Source organism: Falco peregrinus, chromosome 7, assembly GCF_023634155.1.
Source record: "Falco peregrinus isolate bFalPer1 chromosome 7, bFalPer1.pri, whole genome shotgun sequence".
Lineage (NCBI taxonomy): Eukaryota > Metazoa > Chordata > Aves > Falconiformes > Falconidae > Falco > Falco peregrinus.
Window position 1 is genome coordinate 16,678,166 of NC_073727.1, and position 26,714 is coordinate 16,704,879.

General features: G+C 43.8%; 1 protein-coding gene across 2 annotated transcripts in view; it reads right to left on the bottom strand.

Moving 5' to 3' along the window:
• The window catches only part of PKHD1 (PKHD1 ciliary IPT domain containing fibrocystin/polyductin), a 279,722-nt gene that overhangs the window by 179,040 nt on the left and 73,968 nt on the right, over positions 1–26,714 (bottom strand). For both annotated transcript variants that reach the window (XM_027789196.2, XM_027789199.2), the window contains exon 37: positions 7,933–8,083. In XM_027789196.2, coding sequence (XP_027644997.2) covers positions 7,933–8,083 — 151 coding nt within the window. The remainder of the gene's footprint in view (positions 1–7,932; positions 8,084–26,714) is intronic.

Here is a 26,714-nt window from a genome sequence, read left to right on the forward strand (position 1 = left end):
CTGCTTTACAAGGTTGTCTTCCCCTTTTGTAAAAAGAAAATAAAAGTTATGCTTCCTTCTTTTATTGCACTTGATCTCTTCTCTGAAAGCAGAAGGCAAGAATATTGCTCAACTGAGCCTTTGGCTGTGACCCTCAAATTGTTTGTTATGGCTGCACAGGAAAGCAAAGTCCTACATATGACCTTGAGGGTGATTTTATAAAAATCAATCAACTACTGTTATGATGGCCTCCCCACCAAGCAAAATAAATACAATTAAACCCATAATCACTTCTGTACAGTAATGTGCAAATTCAATGGGTCTCTTTAGGTGGAGTGAGGGAGAGCAGAGAGCAGGGAGAAATATGTTGAGGCTATTTGATACTTTGTGTGAACATCAGAAGCACTATTCTTCTCAATTAACCCAGCGATTAGCCTCCACCTCTGCCCAGAAAAGAAATCTTTCTTTATCTGTCTTTACAAAAGAGAAAGAGAGAGAGAGAGAGAGAGGAAAAGAAAGAGGGAAAAACTAGGCAACTCCATCTGTCCCACAGGAGAGGAGAAACAGCCAGACCAAATAATGGGGAGGAGGGGGGAAAGGGAATATTAAGGAAAACAACCTGATAAAAACCTGATAATAAGGTGGAGGTTGTAATCTGCTGTGTGAATAACTGCAGCAACATCATACCACTGGCAGAACTGGTTTTGTGAAAAAAGACATCTGAAGTTCTTGGGAAATAGTGCAGAGCACAACAAAAGAAAAGGATTTGGAAAGCTGATGTAAACGTCACTAAGACAGGTGTCCTGGACTGGCTCATGCAATACCACAGCCCAGGTTTCCAGAACATTTACTATGGAAACAGGCTGCATCATGCACTTCTGAAAAAAAAAGAAAAAAAAAAGAACAAATAATGATGGAGTAGAGGATTGTGAGGACTGACGTTTCTCCTTGCTTCTGTCATGACGATTCACACTTTCATAAATAGCAGCTTATATCCCTTCTCAAAAACCTTGTAAAAAAAAAATCCTTCTAACCTAGATGTTCTTATAATGCATTAAATAGATATTGATATTTCTTATTTTGGTTGTGATTTAGAGCGCTCTAGCAGTTTCCCAAACCCAGAGGGAAGCAAAGTTCCCATTCCAAAGTGCACCTTTTACGTGGAGGCCTTTTTTAGTATCATCTTTTGAGGCCATACTTTGCATTCACTGTAGATACAAGATAGTTTTTCCTAATGAACAGCTCATTAGGGAGCAAGGATATAAGTGATTATCACCAGATTTAATTCTACTTCTTTATGTAAAGTTGAATGAAGTGTTAGAGCAGGCAAGCTACAAGAAATATGCTGGATAGTCTGAAAAGGTTTTGGGTTTTTTATAATCAATAATAGAAGGTGTTACGAAAGTACCAAAAGAATCGTCTTATACTTCATTATTGTGCTATGCCCCTCAACTAACAGAACACCTCCCCTGCATAGAAGAGGATTTACTGATTGAAAAGTCATCTCCTCAGCTGGACTGCTCCTTCCCATCACCGTGCAGGGAAGATCTGCTCTGCTTGTGCTGTGGGTACACCACGGCCATGTATAATGAATATTCCCACAGCCTCCAGCTTGCTCTTTACTGGTTCCTCTCACTTGGTGTTTCACATGACAAAGCCACAGTATCCCCCCATGAGACAAGCTTAAGCTCAGAAGTTATATTCCTGGCAAGCATCCCGGAGTGGCAAACAGCAGAAGGCAACTGCCAGAGCTGGAATCTCTCTGCTGAAACAACTGATCCTGTACAACAAGGCTGCAGTATGCTGGCAGCCCACTTATTGCTCACTCTCTGGCTCCAAGGGTGTTCCTGGTGGGGCTTCCAAGCAGGAAGGGGGGAAAAAAACAAAACAAAACAAAACAAAAAAACCAACAAAGGTCCTCCTGTGTACAGGAAGAGGAATACAGAGTTTAAGAGCCTTAAATAAGAATAACCGATTATTTCATCGACTGTCACCTGCACCCTGTTGACATGCTTACTTGACAGTCGGATGAGCCATGAAAGTTGGTTACAGGCTGGACCACTGCCAAGCAAGACACAAAGGAGAAAAGAAGTTTGTTATATTGGCTTCATCCCAAAGGCTGCCTGAACCAAGAATCCAAAACTCATTCTCCACCTCCCTGGGTATGTACCTCCACATTCATAATACACGGGTACAGATCCCAAACTAGCTGTGAATTCCCATGCCTGTGTATTTCCACCAGAACATCACTAACATGCTAAAAAATTAAGCCTGTATTCTAACGTTTGGTTGGACAGAGGCCTTAATCTGTCCCTGGGCGAGGAGACGGCAGCTGCTTGTGTACTTTCAGACAGGAATTGTCTCCCAAGCTCAACAAGCCTGTGTTTTCTGGCTTGCTGCACTCACCGCCATCTGCTCAGATGGCACATGCTCCCTTTTAAGCCAGTTGGGCTCTTCCCTTAGAGTACAGGAGACAGGCAAAGGCAATTCAGATCGGCAGCCCAGAAAATGCTGCCATAGGTATATATCCTTCAAAGTAGTCGTTCTACTTCTTCAGCTCTTAGGTACTCGTCCGAGATACTTATCTTTGATGCATTTGCAAGAGGAGAGCTAACCTGGTGGGGAAGAGGTGTGGACACTGCTAGATGGCTTCCAACATGTATGACATCATCTAGAACCTAATGAAGGAAGCTTCCAGATGAGCCTTGTATAGTCATCAAGGTGAACACCACATGTAGAGGTGTGATGGAAAAATAACCTTGAGCTATTATTTCAAGTCCCCACGTGACAGACGTGCATTAAATGTTTCTCCCTCAGCAAGGGATGGATGCACTGGGGAAGAGACAGGACCACTGTTTTGAGCGCAGGAATATGCTTCTGCTCACCTACAGTCTGTCTGGGTGACTATTAGACCAGACTGTTTCTATTTGCTATACCTCTCCACCCACGGTTATCTCATTTCAAGCTGATTTCTGCCATTTGAATTTAAAGGTTTATCTCCTCGTGTCCAGCACAGCGGGTTGGACCTTGGTCTTAGCGACAGCCTGTTCCTACAGCAAAGCTATAGCAGTGCACGGTCTGTCAAGCCACCAGAGGAGGATACCTCAAAACTGAAGAAACTTATTACACAGCATGCTTCCTCTGTAGTTCAGGGCTCATGATACAGACTCATGCCTTTGAAAGTATTTATTTGTAGTTTAAAAACTTAGGAAGACCTGGACCTCAGTTCCCAGCCTCCATAGGTCACAATGGCTGTATTTCTGTACCACATGAAAGCATGTGAGGACAGGTCTACTAACAGTGCTACTGATTAGGCCTGATTAGCATCTAGGACAGGTAGAGACCAACTCAGCAGATCTTCCCATCCCATGATTAGAGGCAGTACCTGCTTCCCCGAAAGGTGCACATCCCCTCCTTCCATGCTGGTGAGTGGAGGAAGAGGATGGTTCTGCCTCGGGATTCAGCCCCATCTCTGCCAAAGCGATGTGCAGTTGCTTGGCCAGGATTACCTTCCGCCCATCTGCTCACCCTACAACACTCCACAGGAGTTTCAAGAGCTACTGAAGTTGCAGAAAATCAATTTCATTGGCAAGCAAGAGCCCTGGGAGTCTAATGTACATGCCCATCTGAAACATGATGGGAAAGGGAAATCTGCAGCCCCTACCCACAAGCCAGGGTTTAGAGCTGTGGAAAGAACTGAAAAAAAAAACCCACCAAATTGCTACAGATTCAGTGCCTTAAAACCCTTCTTCCAGGAATGTCCAGCTCTGCAAGTTGCACTCTACAGAATAACACTGAATTCCTGCAAAAAAATATACTAACAAATTAAAGAACTGATATCTCTTTTTTCTTTTTTCTTTTTTTTTTTTCACCCCCGTGAAAACAGTCAGGACTTTAAGGCTCTGAGACTGTAATTATTGCAGACTTGGTACACCTCACTGTAACAATGCAGGAAAATACCACACAGCAACAGGGAGAAATAGGGCTGACTTTTCTTCCTTTTAAATCTCAATTAAAAAATACATTGGATGAAATTTCCCATTAGCTGGTACTATTTGTACATCCTATGTTCTTTCTTTAATTAAAAAACATGCTTATTGCAATACTGCCAGAATCGCTTTTACGGTATTTTAATTGTAATGTCTCTGCCTGATTAAAAAAAGAAAATATGAACTAGAAACTGCCTGCAAAAAGTATCACAATGCACATCCCAAATGGGATGAGCAAAATGGCACAGAAAACACCGCAACACAAGTAGTTTCCAACTGTGCCTACTGACAAGGGATTTCTAAATGGGTTTTATGGTTGATGCCATAGACAGGAAAACAGGGAAAAGCTTTCTCCTTCTTTCAGCAAACTCAAAGGCAGTCTTTATCAGCAGTGACTGAAGCACTGGTTAGTTGACAACTACTTATGCAGGTGTACCAGCTAATATTTGATGCTTTTTGCTAATAGCACCAAAGCCTTGGAAAAAGTCAAGCCAAATCAGTATCTGCATTTCTCTGCTCCCCAGCTCTATGCACAGGACCCATTCTAGCCAGAGTCTGATCTAAGCGTGAATTACAAGAAATGCAAAATACTGACGGATAAGCATTGCTTCAAAAAAAAGAATAATTGGCACTGTCCTGAGTATCTCTGGGGCTTGTCAGTTCTCTACTTTTTTTCTGGAATCTCATAGTTTGGAAAAAAACCCCAAACCTCAGATTAGCTGGAGTATTCTGGAAACTGAATGCACAGGTTTTAGAGGCAGAAACTGTGGGTGAGGTGAGTCAGACCTTGCTGAAAACCTCAGCCTGGAGCCTGACCATGGAAGAGGGAACTGGCACGCTGGTTTTAGCAGGACAGCTAAGATACAGCAAAGATACAAATGTTAGGGGGACAGGAAGGGCTGTGACAAGTGATATTGAGGCTTTTATAGAATAGGGGCCAAAGGAGTCTTCTCCCTTATGCCTCCAATGATGGCCATCTCCAAATTGCCATTAGAAAAGCAACAGGGTATACTGGCTGCATCACCCCAAAATTCATCCCCAAGGTACTCCTGAAAGGTCAGGCAGCTTTTTTGGCCTCCAGAGCTCCCTAGAGCACTATAAATTCAGACAAAGACATTAACATATGTCTGAGGTATCAACCCATCAAACACAAAGGAGTTACTCCACTGTAAGCTCTGCGCAAAGGAAATTTCCATCTGTCCTGGGTTACCATAAATATTTCCATACTTGTGATGTTGGGATTATGAAAATAACTGCAATATGCTGAATATACAGTTATCTACAATCTGTCTATCTTGTATCTCTTCTCCAATCAGTATTGTCTGAGCAGTTTCACAGTCTGGCTACTAAACTTTCCACTGCCGATAACCACGTGTTCATGCTTCGTTTGTGGAGGAGGAGGTAGAAACTGCTGAGCCCCCATGGCAGGGAGCAGGATTCAGTTGCCTAATGCTGTTTCTCTACTGCTTTGGTCTCCAGATCTTCTGCTCAGACAACCTGGTCACTACCAGAACCACTATATGTATTTTGCTGTATATTAAGACAGCCAAAGCAGGGTCACTTTAAGGCTGCATATAAAGGTGACACCCTTCTTATAATACTCTTTAAACAATTTCTGCAATGTTCAAAGCATCATAAGGAGACAACATAGAGGCAGTATTCAAAATCCTCATGGTGTCCTAAAAAAGGGGAATCCAAGAAATGGCCCATAAACATGTGTTGGGTTTGCTGGATACAGCACCAGAAAACGGGCAGTAGAGCATCTTTACACAGGCATGAATCCAGTAGCATTCCAGCTTTTTTTCTTCTGTAAAGTGCATTATATTCTCAGCTTGTGAGTGCACAGACAGCCTGATACCGAGTCGTGAAAGCCAAAGGGAGCAAAACTACGATTTAATCCCATTCTCCAGCTCCAACTAAGAAAACCACTCCAGCTAGACTAGGAAGGGGGTGCTTCAGTTGAAGCCCGTATCTACACCTGCCTGCGGGTTAGGGGCTTATTGTCATGCCCACCTTGCAGCTGGGGAAAGTTGTCAATAATCTGACCTGCTCACAGACTAGGTAGTTGCTACTTTAAGTGGCTCACCTGACCATGATTCGTCTTACAACGGGTATCTGTAACGCCTAAGATGAACAAGTCTTTGGTGGTGTGTGTTTCTCTCTATCAGTACCGGAGCCTAACCAACTTCCCTGAGCTGGACAACTTAAAGATAAGGTTAGAAAAGATAAATCTCAGTCTCATATCAGAGTAGACCCCAGCATGTCTTGACTCCACATCTAACCAAGACTAAACAGCTAGCAGCACCCATGCAAGTGGGGGTGGATGCAACAAAGAAACTTCAGCAAAGATGAAGCTTGGGTAAACAACTACCTTGCAGGCTTCTGTTTCTAAAACGTTTGATTCCTGTGTTTGGCATGTAGCAATGCAGACAATAACAGCATCTAGAATATTTTAATGCTGCTTTCCTAACTTAATCTACATTATAAACCAAGCTTCTTGGAACACATGATAAAGGGGAGAAATGATTTGAATGTCAGATGAGGCAAAGCCATAAAGATACCATTCCAGACTTCATTAAATTCAATCAGACCTCCGTTTGCTTCGTGAGTGCTGACTCATAGATCAAATGTGCCTTTGAGTGGGCGCAAAGTTCAAAGGGTTTCTGCTGCAAGATTGTGCCTCAGTTCTTCACAGAGACTGATCCCTGAAATCCTCATCCAGATTTGCAGCCAAAAGTCTCAGAAATCTGGGGTACTGACCTGTCTCCTCTACTGTATGCTGTAATCACAATGAGGTTAAGAAGAATCTCATATCATATAGATTTAGGATTTTCACTGGGGAAGAGAGGGAAAAAAGTTGTACTGAAACATTTCACTTTGGTTTTTAATCTCAGTTCTAACTTAATTTTGATTGTTTTGTGGGGTTTTTTAACAGGAATGATGCCGGCTGTAATAAGTCTTGAAAACCTCTGAACCTAGATAGAGCAAGTTTAATATTTTTTGGAAATATTCTCACAATAGGGATAAACTTGCAAAGATTTTTCTTTATAGAATGAGTGAAGTTAGATTGAAATATAATTGTCAAAGCACGTTTTTCATCATCATCTCAATGAAAAACTAATATCCTTAACATCCCTTTAATATAAAAAAATCATTTTTACAAGCAAAGATGATCCAGGTCCTTAAGCATATAAAGAGTCCTTTTCCCAGTTTTTGAGCTCCATTTCAGCAGGGGCTTACACATAGGCTTACCTTTGAGCAAGTAATTTCACCAGAACAAGTAATTCACTTAATGCAAGCATGTGCACAACAGTTTTCACAACTAAGGCCTAATTTCCAGGGAGTAATATTTCTGGCACTGAATTACAAGTAATTTTAATTCCTACTTTGACAAGCCACAAAGATATACTGACACACTGAATCTACCCCAGGGTACGTGAACCCTGAAAACCCAGTGTTTCCCCCCATAATTGTGCACAGTTATTTACTCTCCACCAGTCATGCTCCAGGATCTTGGATTATTTATTACATTGGGTAGCTGTGGCCTGTAATTCTGTAACATCATTAATTTTGTAAATGCTTCTGCAACACGTTTGCCTCAAAGATGCCAAACAAAACAGAGTTGATTATTGTTATCAGCACTGCCATTATCACTGAACGCCACTCAGGACAGCAGCACTGGCAGTAGCTGGGGGAAAGAGAAAGGGAAAAAAAAAAAAAAAGCCTTCCTACTCGTACTGTCATTATGTCTCAAACAGCATAAACGATGCTTTCTGCATACATAATAATTAAATCCTTCCCCTGTCCCCCATCATCATCCTGTTGTATCTACTGAGAGCAGACTCAGCCTGCCTGACCAGGGGTCTCCTGCGATGCTGGAGCTGGGGAAGGGAAGGAGAGATCACAGCCATGAAAAACTCCAGCCCTGGAGGAAGAAGAGCACTGAACCCCCCCTCCTGCAGACCTTTAAGATGCAGCAGGTTGAGCCTGGTGGTGGTGGTCCCCAGCAGCAGCGTCCGGCCGCCTTCTATCGTGACGTTATCGCCATCTCGCGGCTGGTGGCCAGCAGGCCAGCTGGAGTCTTCATCCCACCGGCCGCAAAACTGGAGGGCAAGCTGAAAAGAAAACAAGACCCAGAGAAGTTCAAAGCTCACCCCTCCCCACCCTTCAGGAAGCCAGCTGGCCGAGAGCACAGCGGAGACGCCTGTGCCACACCAGCTGCTTTCCCGGGGGGACACCGCGTGGAGCCAAGGGATGGAGGAGCGTTGGGGCTGGAGAGGTCCCCGGCCTTCGGAAACACCTCCCGCAACTTGGGGGTTGCCCCCCTTGTCTCATTCTGGTCTGGGTCACCAGGGGGTTGCTGCAGGGCTGGCTGTGGAAAGTCCGCGGGTTTCCCAGTGTGTGTCTCTCTCTGCCTCCCGAGAGGCAGAACTGCATGTTAATTCCTGGCAATGTTGTAAAAACAGCCTAAAGAGTTTAGAATTAAAACATCCCGCTCGATGGGAAATGTTTTGCTTTACAGGCTTTTACAAAGGCTTTCCAGCCACTCATCTGCATCTAGAGACACATTCCTCTTTTCAAATACCTTTTTGTCTTTCTCAGCTTACCCAGTATTATTATTGCCTCTCCTTCAATGGCTTGCATTGCCAGTTCCAAATAAAGCACTGGTTCCCGACTCGTGACAATGTCAGAATGTCACCTACTTGTTTCCAGTCATGGTGTCTCCTTACCTCTAAACTTTAATCATGAACTTTGCAGTGAAGGTGTGACCGATTTCTTCAGGAAAGTGTGCATGTTTTTGCATGGATGTGTGTACAAGTGTGGACATATGCACTGATAACATATTCTTTTGGACTCACATGTGAACTAGCAAGAACAGCCTCAACTGTTTGGGGGAGGGGGGGGCGTGGAACAGACATGGAAATATTTGTGGTCCTCACTGGATTATGCTAATCCAAAACAGCAGTGGAAAGAATAACCTCAATACAAAAGCAAAATAAAGTTATTCCATTTTCAATCAAAGCACATCACGTGCATTAAAGCTTTTGCTCTGGAGCTGCGGTTTAGGTGAATCAATACTGGTGGTACAATAGTTATTCTTTCAACTGTGCATTTGTCAATTCTAGCTTTACGTGCTCGATATTTTATACAATATTCCCCATAGCAGCTATGATTATATGTCATCAACTATTATATGGTGACTACTGTCCTGATTGTTTACAGCAAGGAATGGGTGCTGGCTCCCAGGTTAAATGATACAACTGGTTTACATCCATCCCATCTGTAGGGTATGGATGCTGGTAAGTTCTACCCTCTGACCTATTCTACGATTTCCTTGCAAAGGGAATTACTTGGTTCAATTTAGACTGAAGCCTGGGAGTGCATTAACACACATGCAGTGAAAACATCTGGGAAGCAAAACCTCCAGCGTCAGAGGGAGTGAACCTCTTCATCATTATAGAAGTACAAATAAGCCTTCACGTCTGTACACAACTGTTACAGAGGGTATAATTTCTCCATGGTTGCTAAGTGTAATAGGACAAGTTTCATCTTCATTACTTGCAAACATCTATCTATATATTTCAGAGATTTAGGACAAAATTCCAGCTGAAAGGATAGATATGTTTAGTCACTGTCTTTCCAGAGAGGCTGTGAATTGCTCTTCACTGACAGTGCTTTGAAGCAGATGATACACAATATACAAGGGTATACAATAGATCCACTGAAAAAGTAGATAATTATACTTGGTTTTGTCTTAAAACAAGGGACAGAGGAGGGTACAGCTCATGGAAAGACCCATATTTACCACACTGCTTACCAAGCCAACTGCAGCACAAACTGCATATTCCATTACAAATTCCATAAATTCTTGTCTGGCACAAACTCAACCAATGCTACTAGCAAAACACTTCATCATGTAGTTGCAAAATTGTGGGATCCATCAGAACATTGGGGGTTTTTTTGAGAAGGCTTGCTAAACAGTATAAAGTCACTCTGATGTCACTCTAACCCTCTGAAGTCACTTAGAAGCCTCCAGTAGCTCTAATGGGAAAGCAAAGGCATAAGGAATATACCAGGTTGTTCTTGCTAGCACCAAAAACTTAGTCAGCTGTTGGTAGAAGTTTTGCAAGAGTTAATAAGAATAAACTCCTTTTCTGAATTTGAATATTTTTTTTAAAGATAATCCCTCTTTCTGACTAGAAAATACACTAGTTCTTCATTTAAGGTTCTCTATATAACATGAGTGTTTAAGCTATTCTTGCTAGGTTTCTGCTGTCAACCCTTAGAACACTCCACACCATTCAGTGTTATACCCTCTGGCATAAAAGCTAGTAGCTGATACCCACCACTGTAATAAGGCAAAAAATGGTTGGAACCATCTGGGAAACTAAGAACAATTAACCATCTTAAGAATGTCACTCAGAAAAAATACAAACACGCTGAAACCAAGTGTTATTCAGGTAATACGTTTATCCACAGTAAGAGGCAACCCCTGCACCATCAACCTAAACAAAGGCAGACAGATTTTATTGCTCAAAAGAAAGTTTACTACCCAAGAATGATTACACAGAGGCAGAAATTAGTTGGCCAAGGTCATAAAAATCTCTGTTGTTCCATCCAGTCAGTACCTAAAGGTTGCCAGTGACAAGATGCCTGGCTTAGTCTGCTGCCATGTGCGTCACTTGCACGTGTGTCTTTCAAGTGATTTTGGATTATTTAATTATTTTTTTAAAAATAAAAGTGAACAGATGAACATCAACTAATAACACAGGACGAAGAGACGTTTATAATCTCTTGTATCATCCCAGCATTGTCATGAAGAGAATAAATCTAAAGAATCTTTCTGAGGAGAGAAAGGGGGTTTGCTAAAGGAAAGTACTTTAAATTACCATGGCACAGAAGAATGTAGGGGGGGGGTTAGAGGGAAAGCAGCTCTGTAGAAATTGAGGAAAGGCTTTGAACTGATGAAGGGAAATGAGACCACAGAAGATTTTATTTGGTTACCCTTCTCTTGCTGTCCTACACCCTTCCCTAAGATGAAAGAGCCGCTCCTTAAGACCTTTGAAAGAAGAAGGTATCGCCTAGTGCAAGGCTAATGAAATAGCCAGCTGCCCTGAATCACAAGCACAGTTTGCCTGGACCTTGTGAATCTCATATGATTACCCTCTTCATGTTTTCTGGGAGAAAAGCCCAATGCAATCTCCAACTGTAATGGACTTTTAAAGTTCCTTTGCTGAATGCCGGTGGCGATGTCCAGTCCCTATTAAGCAGCCTATGGCAAAATGCAGCTGAGCTCATCCCCCTCACTATTTTTTCATAGAAGCAAAACTCTTTCCTTTTCCATTTTTCCCCCGGCTTGGCACCCAGCATTTGACCGACAGTGTTTAATTTAAACACTTACTCAGTAAGACTGAAGAGCAGCAGCAGCTGCAAGCGCCAGGGTCATGGCTGGGTGCCTATCCCATGCTCTCTTGTTGAATGAGCCAGGAGGAACCCACAGAGCCAAGGAAAGCTGCACATCAGAGGCTAGCAGTGAGCGTTTTCCTCCTGTGCTTTTTCCAGCTTCAGCATGGGGTACAGCAAATGGCAGGGAGCTTGAAAGTCAGGATGGGGGAAAGAGAAGCTGGCATAAAACAAGGCCTGAACGGTGAAACTGGAGCTGGCTGGCTGCAGCTGCTGCAGTCAAGTGGTAGCTTCACACTCCGGCTCCAATGTACACCAGATAGTTGGGGAGACGATTTGGAAAGAACAGAGCTTATGAGACCGTAACATCTCTGCATCCATCTGTGTCACTGTCAGCGCTCACACTTGAACATGGCCAACTTCAACTGGGTTTAACAGGAGGAGTGAGACCATAGAAATGCAAAGTTCGTGAAAATCAGTGGCTAGATTGAGGCAAGAGACTTTTCTGGTGTTTTCCCCAAGAACACAAATATAGCATGAACTGAACACTTCAAATGGCCACCCAAACTTTTGCAGGATGTGCCCTTACACCAACACCCACAGAAAACCCACCCTGGCAACATTGTGCACTTTGAATTGAGTACAGCAGATAACCCTAACTCAGTGGGGAACCAAACCCTCAAAATACGGGCAGAAACTCCAGGTGGGTGGGAAATCACAAGCGCTGGGAACCTCTAAGGAGCCCATTGCTCTTCCTGGGATAGCACAGTGCATGAGTACCAGGGACGGGATCCAACATGAACATTCAATGAGCAGTGTCCTGCAATATATCCCCAGGCCTGATATCCACCTGGTGTGTGTCATGCAGAACTCATTTCAAGCCTGCACCTTATGTACCAAGTTATATACCTCTTGTTATAACACAGGTTAATTTGAGGGGGGGTAGCAACTCCTTCCCCATTATAGAGCTCCAGAACAATGAATGAATTATGTAAAGGTAAAATGATGTTTTAAGAGCATATGATACAAGATGTACTCCTTGTCATTCAGCACATTGTCTCCTTCCTCCCTTCTGCACCTTCTTTTTCCATTTTCAGGCAGATTTCTTTCCATTTTATGTTTTTAGCTGCTGCTGTTGTCAGCCAGCCTGGGGTTGCCTTTATGTCAGCCTCTGGGGACACGATCTCCCAGTACCAGTTTCTCAGCTCGTGCCTATGACTGCCAGGGCTCAGAAACAGCAGCAGCAACTGCAACAAATGAATAAATAACAGTGATATACTGGCATCCCCACACAGACTGGCAAACAAGTCACAAAGGGAAGGGATTGTAAGTGACCACTCTTTCAATGTTTCATCTAAATTTTTGTGAAGAACAATCATTCTGCCAACACAAAACGTGTTTGTCTGGTTATTTTTAACTCCCTCTTCCCCAAAATGCAAGGTTTGGGCTTAAAAGGGTTGAGAAACTTCTGTTTAGACACAGTGTAAATAATTTGAACCCACTTCGTGGTAACTTTATAATTTGGTTAGGTGGGGATTTTTTAAAGTACAGTCCCAAAAGTGAGGACTGCAACAACCATTACAGACACAAAGACAAGAGCCCTCATCCTCTGGTCGGAAAACGATGGACATTTGAATACCAAACCAAGAGCCAGCAGTGTAGTTAAACAAAAGACTCTTCTGTGCTTCAGCACTCTCTTCTGGGCTGTGGGTTTCAGCTGAGGGCCATCTGCAACATGGCCACAGAGAGAAAATCTAAAGCCTGGAGGTTTTCCCACCAACTCCACCCCTGGCAGCCAGCTTTATCTGTTCCCCCAGACACCCCGGATAAGACACGGAGCACAGTACCGCTCTGGCACAACAGCAACCTGCTTGCATGTGCAAGGAAGTCTCCTAGTTGCTTCCTATGGTCTCCAGCTGGAGAAAGGCACACCCCTCCCAGCATGTGTGGCCAAGCAAAGGTTTGGAGTGCTGCAGACACAGCGGAGACTGACACCCACAAGGTAGCCTTTTCCTTGGTGCTGACAGATTGCCATTTAACCAGCAAGTACGGAGAGCAAGTGTTCCTGTCCTCAGTCACCACAGTGAGACAAGGTTAACATTTTAAGTGATGGAGTACAGCATATATTTCCCCACGCCGCAGACCCAGGACTCCATGCCACATTCGAAAACACTTTAATTTCAGTGATGGATACAGGGAGCTCACTTTCCAGGCTGTGAACTCTTGACAGCTCCTCAGTTTAATACATCAGGAAAAGATTTACACCCCTCACCCAACTCACATCCACCTGAAGGAAAGAAAAATGTATATTTGGAGGAGACAAAAGAGGAGGGGAGGTATTTTATTACACTAGATGTCTTTTACAAGGGAAGTATTTTCAGCCATCTGCTCTAATTATTCCTCCTGTATTGGCCACCATCTTCATGCAACAATAGAAATAATTATCTCCTCAAGGGCAAAAAAAAGAAAATATTTACAGAAACAAACAAAAGTTGATTATTTTTAGCTCCTAGGGAAAAAAGAAACAACAAACTACTCCTTAATGAAGGAGCAATTAGGAAGGTGGGTAGAACATCTATAATTAAAACAGACAAATTGGTGCAGGCTCCTCCCTCCTACACATACTTGAAAGGGATGCAAATGCATGTTATTTGCTACAGACAGTGGAGTTAGCATGCAAAACACTGCCCAGTGCCCGTAGAAGCTGAACCTGTCTCTTGGCGTCATTCCCTGCCTCTCCTGCTTGTAGGGCCTCTAACCCTTTGCCAAATCACTTGAAAAATTCTCACAACTGCAAAGTTACAGAATTTCAATTGGTATGGCTAGGTGTTCCTCTGTATAACCAGGATCCCTGAGACAAGCATGACAGGACACTCTTTCATCCTGCTGTTATAAGAAGTCTCCTGCATGCTTTTCATCACTCAGTGCAAAAAAATGTATTTTTTTCTACATAAACTAGAACCGAAAGAGGACTTTTGCAATTGTCTTTTCATTCCCAGCAGCGTATAAGGATTTTGCTAACAGAGAGAATGAAGGCATGTATACAGCTTCATAGAAAAGACAGAATAGCATCATCCAAAAGAGAACAGAAAATACTTTACTTTGTGCAAAACCAAGTATAAGCAGTGAGAAACAATATCCTCTCTACCAACAGTACAGTGCAACACCTTGTTTTGTAGACAAATATATGGATTTAGGCTTCTATATAGAAATGAATAGCTGGCAGTGCTGTGAAACCAAAGAATGGCCAGACTGAAGACGGTCAAGGCTAATAACGAATGCAGAAGTTCCCAAGGCTTCTCCAACCAGTCTCAGGACAGAGGGTACCATCTGATGGTCATTACACGAGCACAGCAAACAAACACTAACTGGCAGGGAAGAGCTAAAAACCAGCACACTGTGAATCCTTCTCTAGGGAATTTCCCTCCCATTCCAAAAGGTCAGTTTTCACTACAGAAAAGCAAACAGGACAGAGATTAAGAGTTACCATTTTTTGCAGGGCTTGTCTTGTCCACGCAGCAATTTCAGAGAAGCTGTCTTCAAACACTGAAAGAGCCTGTGTTGAGTTTCTCTGGATATCAGAGTGCCAAAGCAGTCTAGTGGATCGTACAATGTGATCAGCAACCCCATAAAGGACTTTCATTCATGAGCACATCATCACAGTACTCCAACTTTGTCATTGATTGAGGCATTTCCAAGCAGCCTTCTAAGCTGGATGTAAGGAAGTTGAAAGTAACACAAGGAGAACCTCTGGAAATGTTTGCAATGGACAATCTACTTCCATCCTCTTAGTTAAAGCACCGCATTTAACTCTACCATTTCTGTTTAACCTATTTCCACTTAGAAAGTCTTTTTAAAGAAGAACATGGCAAAACAGGGAGGGTATTTGAACTTCTCTAATTTCTCCCAGCCTTCCCTCAAAGAAAAGACAGCCTCTTGGCTCCTAGGAGTTTGTCAGCTTCAGACCTTGAGAAATTTTTCACCCAGTTCAGTTCCATGTGATGATGATCCTGATAATAACATGATCTGACCACTGATGTCCTTTTTCTCTGAGAGCCAGCGTTAAGACAGTCCCTGATGCCAGCTTAGCTATGAGTAATAGGGTGGCACGTTTTAGATGTTGGCACAAACTGCCTTGGTAAAACAGTGAATTTCACTATTGATCCAGAGGCCTGAAGGGAAGCCCCTCTCGAATTCATGTCATGGCAGAGACCACCCATGGTTAACCCAACTGAGCAGACACTGGTAAGCGAACTGGGCAACAAAGATGAGAGAGATAATGGGACTGTCTTCTTCCAGTTTCTGATAGAAATTATACAAAAAATGGCAGCAATGGTTGTGCTTGAGTCCCCAGTCACTAAGAAAGTAGCCTTACACATATTAAAAAACAAGGAAGGAAAGATACCTAGAGAACTATACAGTGGGGGAAAATTAATCATTTATGCCAAAAGACAACATTATCCCCAAGGAGACTGAAAGAAACTGTAGCTATGAGTAAACTAAAGACAGAAACCGGCAGAACACTTCTGACTATCCATGCATTGAGAGTCTGTAACAGATTTCCAGAGGGAGCAGGCGAGCAAACTGTGTTTTCCCTTATGGATCGGCACACTTGACATGATTGCCCATGATAGAACAAGCCTGGAACATAACCCAGCAAAACCTTTCCAAGGCCACAAGATGATATTTTTATGCTTATCTGCATCATCTCCTGCTATGTAACTTCTCTTTACCCTTTACTCCAGCTTTCAGATGTAGGTGGTATTAACCTACCGAAGAAAGCCACGTGACAGTTCCTTCATTAATGACTCCCATAAGCATTGGTACAGCAAGGATCAGGTCTGGGACATGGCTAGACAGGTGGTGCACTATCCAATACCTTTAATTCTAGTTGAGACTCCCTGTATCTCGAGTTAAAAAGAAAGAAATGCTTTTCCTTTTCTCTCTCTTCCCCTCCCCTCCCCCCTTTTTTTTTTAAATTTTGGAAGTCCTGTCAGAATCTTTCTGACTTCTGCTGAGTTGCACAGGCACAAGAAGGGAAGAATCTGGTTGGGCATGTTCTCTATGGGACTGATGAATGACCCTAGTCTCTCTACAACTATTACAGGATAAATCTGTTTACGCACAAAAAATTGACCTGGGCTGGTGAGGTGGGACTAGAACCAGGAAACTAGCACGTCCCAGAGGTAAAAATGCATTTGCAGCCAACAGCATTAGTAACTCAAGACCATAAACAAGCCACGCTGTCATTAATTACTCAGACAGGGGCAGTCGCAAAAGCAGTGAGAAGACCCAAAAGCCAACTGTAAATAGTTCGTCTAGCTGATTAGTTCAGGAAAAAAAATGAGTGGGCAGTTTCAGAGGTCAGAGCCCATGGCACAAGTCTCAGGCCAATTTGCAGCTGGACAATGGCATGAGAAACAGCTTAATTCCTGTTAAAGAAAAAAAAATCCCAAATAACTAAACCAGCGAAACCACTCAAAAAAACAACCACCAAAAAAAAAGGCTTTTCCAGCAGGGGAGTAATCACTGCAATTTCCAAGCACAGAAGGTAAGGCTCTTTGCACCAGAGGTATTTAATTAAGGACATGGAGTATTAGTTAAATCTAATGGTGCTTTCATAGGGAGGGCACAAAAAGACCGCTGGTGTCAGGGCTGTGCATGTCCCAGACATAGCACAAGTCAGCTTCTTACGCACAGGCAACAAAGTTCACCCAAATATGAGGTAAAACACAAAGCAACAGGCAGGTACGAGCCGTTAAGCCAATCCATAATTAAACAAACCACGAGACCCAGGGGAAGGTCCAGGCCTAGGTACCACAATCACACCAGTCCCAAAGTGTTGTTCTTGGGTCTGTCAGGGTCTTCTGATGGTTATAATGGGAGGTCAATCCTAGAATCCGAAACCTCAGGATTATTAAGGAAATATTAAGGAAAATGCCCTGGAAGCAGAGGAAACGTCTTGAGACACATGAAGAGCCCTGTTTTACAAAATGCAATTTTTCTCTAGTCATTGCGAATTCACAAGAATCTTCCTAATGTTCATCTATGGCCTGATATTCAGAGACAGTTTATTTCAGTGGAAACTATCCCAGTGCAGAGTTTTAACTGCAAGCCCAATTTACATGAAAATCCTGTGCGTGTAAACACAATGGGGAATTCAGTGCAATCTTCCACTTCAGACACATCATGACTGGTTTTCGTTTTCCAGACCACAGCTAAAGGGCAAATATATTTTACACTTCTCTCTAAACCAGGGATTTCTCAAAAAATGAAGGCTTCTGAGACAAATTAAAAATGGTAATTTAATGGTAATGAGAAAATTGCAACATCATGTTGTTTACACAAACAGGATAACCGAGCCTGATGACTGTGTTAGCCTTTGCAGTACACACCATGCAAGTATCATCGCACAACTGAATGATCTTGACTTACTTCAACTAATCTAAGAGAAAAATTGCAAATACAAAGATTAGCTTAACCATTTTCCAACCACTTGCAGGAAAAGAAATCAAATTATGTACCTATATGTCAGCAAGAAGGATTTCTGAATGAACGCTACAGTAAATGGGGTGGGAGGAATGAGGCTGGTCCACCCCAACGGTGCCAGTGGAGATCCAATGATGATGATGGGGGTTTTGGATCAGTCAGGAGAAAAAACACTCATGAGAGTCCCAAATCAGCTGCAAGGGTGGGAGGAAGGCCAGAGCACTGGTGTGGGATCCAGCCCCCGACTTTCACACAGCTTTCAGGGGGAAGTAGGGAATACAAGTGAACTGATGCACAAACCGTCTCCAGTGCAAACCTGGTTTTTGAGGCCAAGACTCAAAAGTGCTTTGAAGAGAGAAAACGTTGCGTGTAGGCTACAACTTGGTACATCCTATGCATAAAATGAAGCATATAGACAGCAAAGCCACACAATCCAAGGACAAACACTGATGCCATATATGCATCCACAGCATATATCTCCTCAGCCAAAGCAGCAGAGCCAGTTATGTGACTGTCACTGGACACTTTTCCTCTGTTCTTCTATTACAATTTTTTTCACTATTTCATTAAGAGGTTCAGGCATATCTTGAAAAATATTTCATTGTCATCACGGTATTGCTCCACTGAAACATCTGTTACCACCCAGAACATTTTAAGCATCATGCAACTGAAAGGTAAAAGGCTTCATGAGCCCTAATGTTATCAGCTGTATATTCCCTCTCTCAAATAAACAGGAGGACATTTGCCCAGTCATTGCTCCTTCCATCCACAGATCCCCAGAACATGATGGAAGGAGGGACCTGCTAGGAAGACTATAGGTTGAAATCCCCGTTGTAATGAAGAGAAAACTTATGTGCTTGCTGTAGTAGGAGGGAATTGCTTCATTATCCCGCAAGGAAAACTCATGGCTGATTGTACCAGGTTTGGTTTCTGCTGAGTCACTGCAGCAGCTTCATCAAAACATTTTGCCTGACCGTTTTTGCCTGTTTCAAAAGTATTTTAAAAGTAAATTCCACCTTTGAGAGGGAGGACCTGAATGGCCACAAAGAAATTTCTTCAGGCTATACAGCTTTTCTGCCTTGCCAGGGTAGGTTCTGACACAGACCTCCAGTGTCGAAAGCTATTACTCTCTGAAATCTGTGCCCTTGCTCCAGTGTAGTGCCCTGCAAAGAGGTGGGGAAGTTACTTAAGTCTTCACCTTATCTGCCAGAAGCGACATCCTAAAGGAGATGAGACATTAAGTGCCTTGGTACACTTCAGGGGTAACCATCACGCTGAGCGCTTGGAGACAGGGTCTGCCAGCCAGCCACCGAGCACCACTGTAAACATGTGTGTGTGTGTGGGTGGGTGTGTGGGTGGGTGTGGGTGGGTGTGGGTGTAGCAGTGTGTGTTCATAACAGCACAGTAATGACAGTAATGCAAACCAGCTGGTCAGAATCTGTCCCCCAAGGCTGCATCTGCATCACAGGGATAAGCGCAGGTGTAAGGCAGGTGTAAGGGGCTTGGCCAGCAGTGGAGGCACAGTCAGTTCTCTCAGCTGCCTCGTGGCTCCTCTCTTAGGCTGTGCTACAGGGGTGCAGGGTTTGGGACTCCCAGCAGCTGCTGAGACCCTCCTGCTTCTGCAGAAGTGGGTGGCAGCAACCAGCAGTGCCAGTGGCAGACGTTTGCGATGGAGACTGAAGGGCAGCCCTCGGGAAACCTGCCCTGCCCTTTCCATCCTGTACCTGCCCAGCAGCAAGGGGGTTTCACCCTGCACGGCTGTGGTTTCAGTAATGCAAGCTTTTTAAACCTCTCAGCCTAATCTGTGAGCTTTCAGAGCCCGCTTTCAAATGCAATGCCCTGTTTAGTTTTAGCACATCAACAACATGCTTTCTTAGCCTATCTGTATGCATTATCTACTGCTGTAATGTATCATGTACTGAACTACAGCATCATTACAGGTAAGTGCTCAGGTTTAAATGCAAACATAATTGCATAATGTGGTACAGCCAGGAAGAATAATGCAGGAAATAGAGCCAGCTCCATCTGATAGTGCAATCTGACTGGAACGCCGGCCGTTCGGATCAAACGCACAGCCCAGATGGGGCAACCAAGAATAAAAGTGCTTTGTGGTATCTTTATTGTCATCATCAAAAACACTTATCTGCCAGAAAGGTAAAAAGGTGAAGATGGGACTCTTACAGAAAAGGTCACATAAGCAATAGGGTAACACTGGGTTACGATGGCCAGGAAGATGTCACCTCTTAGCAAAGGTTACCTTTGCACTGCCACCTTGAGCTGAGTTTACCAAGTCCTAATGGGAATCTGAGCATTAAGTGGCATTTATAAGGCTGGGAGCACCCATGCTATTTCCCTGCAGTCAAGAGTACCTGTTTAATTGCAATGAATCCAGATAAAGCCTCAGAAACTACTGTGCAAGTTGCTGCACAAACACAAGAGAACATTCCTGACGCAAGACACTTTCCAAATGAGGATACGTCTACAACAGATATGTACACTTTAATACATTTATTTTATATAGCTAAAATTAGAACTGGTTCCCAATGAAACAGTGCTTCCATCTATTTAATTTTCTTTCCTTTTCTTTTTTTTTTTTTTTCCAGTAGTTTGAGCTCACAGTGACACACGAGAGGCAATTTCAGCAGGGGTGCAGACAGCACCGCAACATAAGCCAGAAGGCAGCTGAAGTTAATTTAGTGCACTTTGTACTGAACTGCTGTGCCATGAACGAGTATGCCTCCGCTGAATAGCAGCATCACACACGTTATGGGACAGTAACCACTCTTGTAATTTCAAGAGCTTTTAGCCCAAACTTCATTTAAATCAGACAAAAAGATAAGAGACTAGCGTGAGAGAGAACCTCTTGACCAAGATGCTGCCCTCTGAACTGAGAGGCCTTTGAGTTGAAAGCACGAACTGCTGCTGTTTGAACTATAAAGCCACCCCTCTGTCTTGGAAGGCTGTAATAGCTCATCTTTGTTGGGAATGCAGATCCCCCAAAATAATGTACACTCCATGGCTTTTGCCGTCTGCCCTCCCACACACACATTTGTCTGCCTGTTAGCTGTTTGGGGACATAAAATCCGGGGTCCCCTTACCCAAGGACCCTTGCTGGCACATCCTTGCCCTGGCATCTGAATACATCCAAGTGGTTAAGGATGCAGACGGGTGCCTAGCAGTGTTTTCCAAAGGCAGATTTGATTTTGAGGAGAGATGGGCACCATACCACAGTACAAACCCAAATGAGGATTTGCATACAGGTGCAAACCTAAAAAAGCCCTAGCCAACACTAGCTATCACCACCTGGAGAAAATTATCCGAAACTGTTACCCCGTGGTACCTGCCTTCAAGTCCCTCGGGTACCTGGTAATCCAGAAACTGCTTCTTCCAGACCTGAAAATGAACACTGGCTTGGGGCCATACTGGTGGCCAGTGACTGCAGCCCTTCCTTCATGGAAAATCTCAATTTCTGTAGCATTGCCTGCACCATCTCAGCTTTGAAGCCACATTTTTACCTCCAGTGGTTCCATCCCCTGACTAACCCCTGTGCTGACTCTAGTAGGACTCCCAAAAAGGGGTTACAGAGCAACACCAACTGCCCAGCTTCTTCTGCACCAATTCATTTGGCATAGAATTGTTCAGGACAACAAAGAGCCAAGTCCCAGGAACAGGAAAGCTTAGACAGACGTACCTTGGGTGAGTCATCCCTACAATTAATCCAGAATTACCTCATGACTCTCTACCGATCTTTTCCCAGGTCAGTTCTGAACACCTGAAGCCATGCTGCGTTGCTGTGCGTGCCCACATGGGCTTGCTGGTGAGCTCAGGGAAAAGTTCTTCCCAACGCTGAAAGCAAAAACTTGCATCTTCCACTCACCAAACACAGATTAGGGCAGGAAGAAAAAAGGTAAATAAATGAGAATGTGAGAATGAAAGAGCAAGCGGGTCTGTGTGAATGAGGGAGAACCATAATCCCTAAGTGGGTGAAGCTGAACCTGACCCTTGATCACTATCAAAGCCTCAAAGATGTGTGAAAGCAGGAAAATAAATCAATAAGCAAAATGGCAATCTCTTTCCTGAATTTCATTTGAGGAAGTGAAATTTACTGAGCTTCTCACAAACTGTCTTTGGCTACAATCACCGTTAATGAGCTCTGACATTTGAAATTTAACTGAGTATGAGCTAACAGCTCCCAGCCCTGCACCACCCATGAAGTTAACTGGGAATATTTTGTTAGAGCTGTAGACGGGCTAAACCAAGGCTTTATTGAGAAGATGCAGCATTCACAGGAAAGTGTTTATAACATCCACTTCACCTGATGCTCCCCTGCCCTGGGATGTCTGCTTTTCTTCACAGAGACCACAGAGCGCTCAGTCCCCTCCACTCCTTCTCATTGCTGTCATAATTATTTGCTAGCTTTTACGAGGTAGCCTTACGATCCCTTAATGAAGTCCTTTGCTCTGCAGCTATTCACAGGGACAGATTGGACACGAGGGGCTTCCACTTACAGAGCTGCCAATCAGGGGAACCTACCCAGTGTTTAGCAAGCAGTTGTTAAGTCAGTCTATCAGCCAGCTATTACAGACTCATCATGAAAACAGCTTGTTTTTACTAGCAGTCACATAAAATTAACCCTTTCCTTAAAGACAGAAGGAAGGTTCCAGCAGATTAATTGTGGCAGAGCGATTGAACGTGCTGGTTTTTCCTCCTGCTACAGCAATTATTTTGGTAAGTTTTTAATAAACACTCTCAGAACTGAAATAGTACAGCAGTTCATCTGTCCTCTAACTGTACACTTAGTTGACATTGCTGAGTCTACGAAAAACCTTGCGATAACACCAACAGTAACAAAACCAGAAAATAAAATCAAACCTTAAAAAAGAAAAAACACCACAACAAATACTGCTCATCCTTACTCTACTCTTACTCTGAAGCCTGTACACAGAAGAAATCACAATACAAGATTTTCTATCAATACCACCAGCTTACTAGGAGATCAAGCTTTTCAGGTTTTTGTTATCCTCAGGATTTACCAACTTTTTTCCTAAAGTAAGCAAAACCCAGCTTGCCCCCACCATACACACTCTATCCCAGGCTGCTTCTCACTTCTTGTGGATCAGATGGGAAGCCTGATCCTGCACTCATGGCTAGAGAACAGGCCATGTACCGAACTCAGCTTTTTAGAGCTATGTCCCTATAGAAGTGGCCTAATCCAGCACCTACCACTCACCAGATGCCATAAATGACAGAGGCACCAGATTCAGGTATGGTCTACAGCCTAGCAGAAACATTGTAGAAACAGAAAAAGGAGATCCTGCTTCCTCTGCAAGCCACGACTAATGATAATGAACCCATCGGAGTTACTGACCCATATCCAGCCAGTGCTCATCTAAATGAGTAAATGTCCCTGAGAAGTCAATGGCTTTTTATTCATCCAGTAAGTCTTTTTCCTGCATAAATGTCTGTGAATAAATTGCCAACAGTTAGGAGTCACTTGCAGGAACATGGAGCCACCAGGGCACTTGACACATACCAACACACATGTAGGCTCAGCATTTTGGAAGATTAAAGCAAATGAATTTTCATGTGGATGAGGAAACAAGGCCATTGAGGGGAAGGTTTAAAATTTGCTCAGAACTGGGCATTCATCTGTCAATCAGGGCCTTAGTGTGGATTTAGGAGCCTAAAACAAAACACCAAGAAAACATAAAAATAAAGCAAAATGGCTCTGATTATTGCTTGAGTCTAAAGGAAACACGCTCACCTCCAGATCTGGCATTTCATTGTTTAAGACCTGGAGCTGCCTCCAACACCATGGTGTAACCCAGTCCTCAGCCTTGGCCACATGCTTTTGGTGGTGCTTGAAGAGCATGAAGACAGCATCTCCATTCATGGTCCAGTTAAATCAAGGGCCCTGCCGATGGTCCCACTCTGTCCAAGTCTGTGCTATAAACATCTCCCAGCTTTCAAAACAAGGTGACCACATGCCCAGACCTTGCTGGGTGATGAACCAGGCCCCAGAAACATTTGGGAAGTGGTTGTAGGTCAGCCAGTACCTCTGTTACACAGAAAACTCCTGTGCGGAGCATCAAGTCCCCGGTACTGCTCTGTTCAGGACTGGGGAGAGGACATGAAGTCATATGGTGACACAGAGCCCCAAGCTAGTGGTGCAAGTGTCTGAAAGGATCTTCAGCCCACATCACACCTACGGAGGGTGGGCAAGACCTTCACCTACATCAAAGCCACGCTCCAATGCAGAACAAGTCTGGGCAATGACTGTTTCCAAGGGGCCCAGCCCTTTTCCAGTTGAATTTGAGATGGGGTGATGGAGAAGGCTTCCTTCGGGCTTCAAACAGAGGCCAAGGCCGTGCACCCCAGCACAAACCCAGGCATCAAACGCTCCCAAGCCCCTTCCCCCAAATGGAGAGCGAGTGCCATGAACAGAGAACCATAGCCATGCTTTCAACAGCAGAATGCTCCCCCCTGCCCCCAAAACTGCCTAAATGTTGAAGTCGTCAATTAGAGTTTCTGTCATAATTAAACAGGAAAGTGGCAGCAAGACTCTGTACAAGAGCCTAGAAGCAAGTGGAGAGAAAACGTGCCTACAGTCCCTCAGGAAGGCTTCCCCACACCCTCCTGACCTTAATTCGAGCCTTCCCTTTATGCAGGAAGGGAAAGATTTGCTTTCTCTCCCCTGGAGGAACATCTCCAAAACAACACTTTTCACTCTGAATCTGTGTTTCTCTTAAGGGTGGGGAGCAGGAATAAATGGAGGGAGAAGAAGGAAAACAGTTCTCATTAAACTGAGCCATGCTCTATTCTGATTTCACATGGGTGTGTTTAAATGCAAGTGGAAAGGCTGTGATGTGCTGTGGGTTACAGGGGACTGGCATCCCATCGTGGGAATAATGGCATCCCACCTCGGGGGTAACCGAATCCCACCCTGGGGGTAGCTTCCAATGTGCCTCTAGTGCAGCAGTATGAGTGATGGAGAGAAGAGGGCTACCTGAAAAGGCATGTATAATTTTGGAAGCAATCTCCTCAGAGATACTAATAAAATGGCGAGATTGGGAGAAAAAAAAAAAAGAACCACACACACACACACACACACACACAAAAAACCCCAAACCAACAAAAAACAAGGGGCTGTTCAGTCCTTCATTTTTGATCTGACAGCAGGAGATGAAAGAGTTAAGCCTCAAATCAGGAAGCAAAAAATTAAAGTAAAAGGAAAAAATCCCACACCACAAGCACTTCTTCTAAATTTCCTATTGCAGCCCCAAGGCCGATCCCATTAAAAAAAAAAATAAAAAAAAAAAAAAAACAAACCACACCACACAACAACACAGAGAAAGAAAGAGAAGCAATTTTGCTTATCCTTTTCTCACACACCTAGCAGCCACTTTTTATTATTATTTATTTATTTACCATCCCCTTTCAGAGCAAGGTCCTTATTTTCTCATTTAGTCCAACAGAGATTGTCCTCCTGGAATGACCATTTTTTCTTTCTCTCCCTCCTCCTCTCCTTCTTCCTCCCCCCTCCTCCTCACTGCCTCCAGGCCATTGCCCTCGTGCCAGTAACTAGATAACACACTCTATCAGAGATTTTTTAAAAAATCATTGCAAAGGCACTAGGGCTGATAGTGGCATCAATCCTAGCCTGACACGGGCTCGGGTCAACCATTTATCTCTTCACATTGCCTGTGGTTACTGTGGAGGCCATCTTGGTTCTCTACATCTTAACAACCTCGCAGATGGTACCTCTCTGCTCCGATAGCATCCGCACCCCAAGACTGGAGTTCTGGTTTTCTTTTTATTATATTATTATGGACTCCCCCACTTCCTTTCTGTGAGGCTTGCAAATCTCGGTTGGTTTTGTTGCCTTCCCTACCCCCTTCTGAAAATAACACTGTGACCAAGCTAGCAGGGTAAGAAAACAGGGAACATGGAGATGCAAGGGTGGGCTTGCTGGGCTGTTGAAAGTGAATATTTATGAAAAACATACACACAATAGTTTAGAAGAATTTCATCTAGCCTTACTCCTGACATCCCATCTTGTGTGACATGGTTATTTTTGGCTATTTGTGCTGCCAAGGCATCCAGGAGCCCTGATCAAAGCCCAAGACACCATGATGTCAGGTACTATCAGGATCCTCCCTAATAAGCTAGAGTCAAAGGAAATGATTCCCCAGCCTCTGCAAGATGTGACCCCTTATGGCCAAATAAAGGTATCTGGTGTTTTAAAGCATCTAAAGGGATACACAGGAATGAAATATCCTATCTTACTATAATTCTCCCTCCAGTTGAGAAAAGGGGAGCTGATTTATTAACCCCTACAAAAAAACTATGTATCAAGATGGAATCTGCTCTGTTGCTTCCAGTGTAAACTTTTCTGTATTAAGGTAAGGAGGGTGAAGAGGAAAGGCCACTTTTGAAGCACCCTTTAGCATCCATCTCCCCAAAACAGTAACGCAGGGCAGGCAGCACCGCTTCCCTTGCATCGAGGTAGAGGAAGCACAAACCCAAGTGCTCCAACTCTGCTAGCACACGGTTCCAGGACTCATTTGTGGGCTCCTGCTCAGACCCAGATGCATCCACCCTCACAGGCAGCATGTCTCATCCCTATCCTGCTTAACCACTCTCAGACTGGTGTAGCTGTTGCCCTCATAGGCATTCCAGCAAAGGAGAGCACTGGAGAAGGCAGAGAAAGGATTTCTTTGCCCTTTCTGGTGTTGTTTGGTGCTCAAGGAAAAAAAAGGACAGTACAGGAGATGGAGGGCAGGTGGAAATAGATGGCCAAAGGGCACCAAAGGGAGACAGTGTAGATATTAGAGTGTGCCAGGGCTCTGAAGG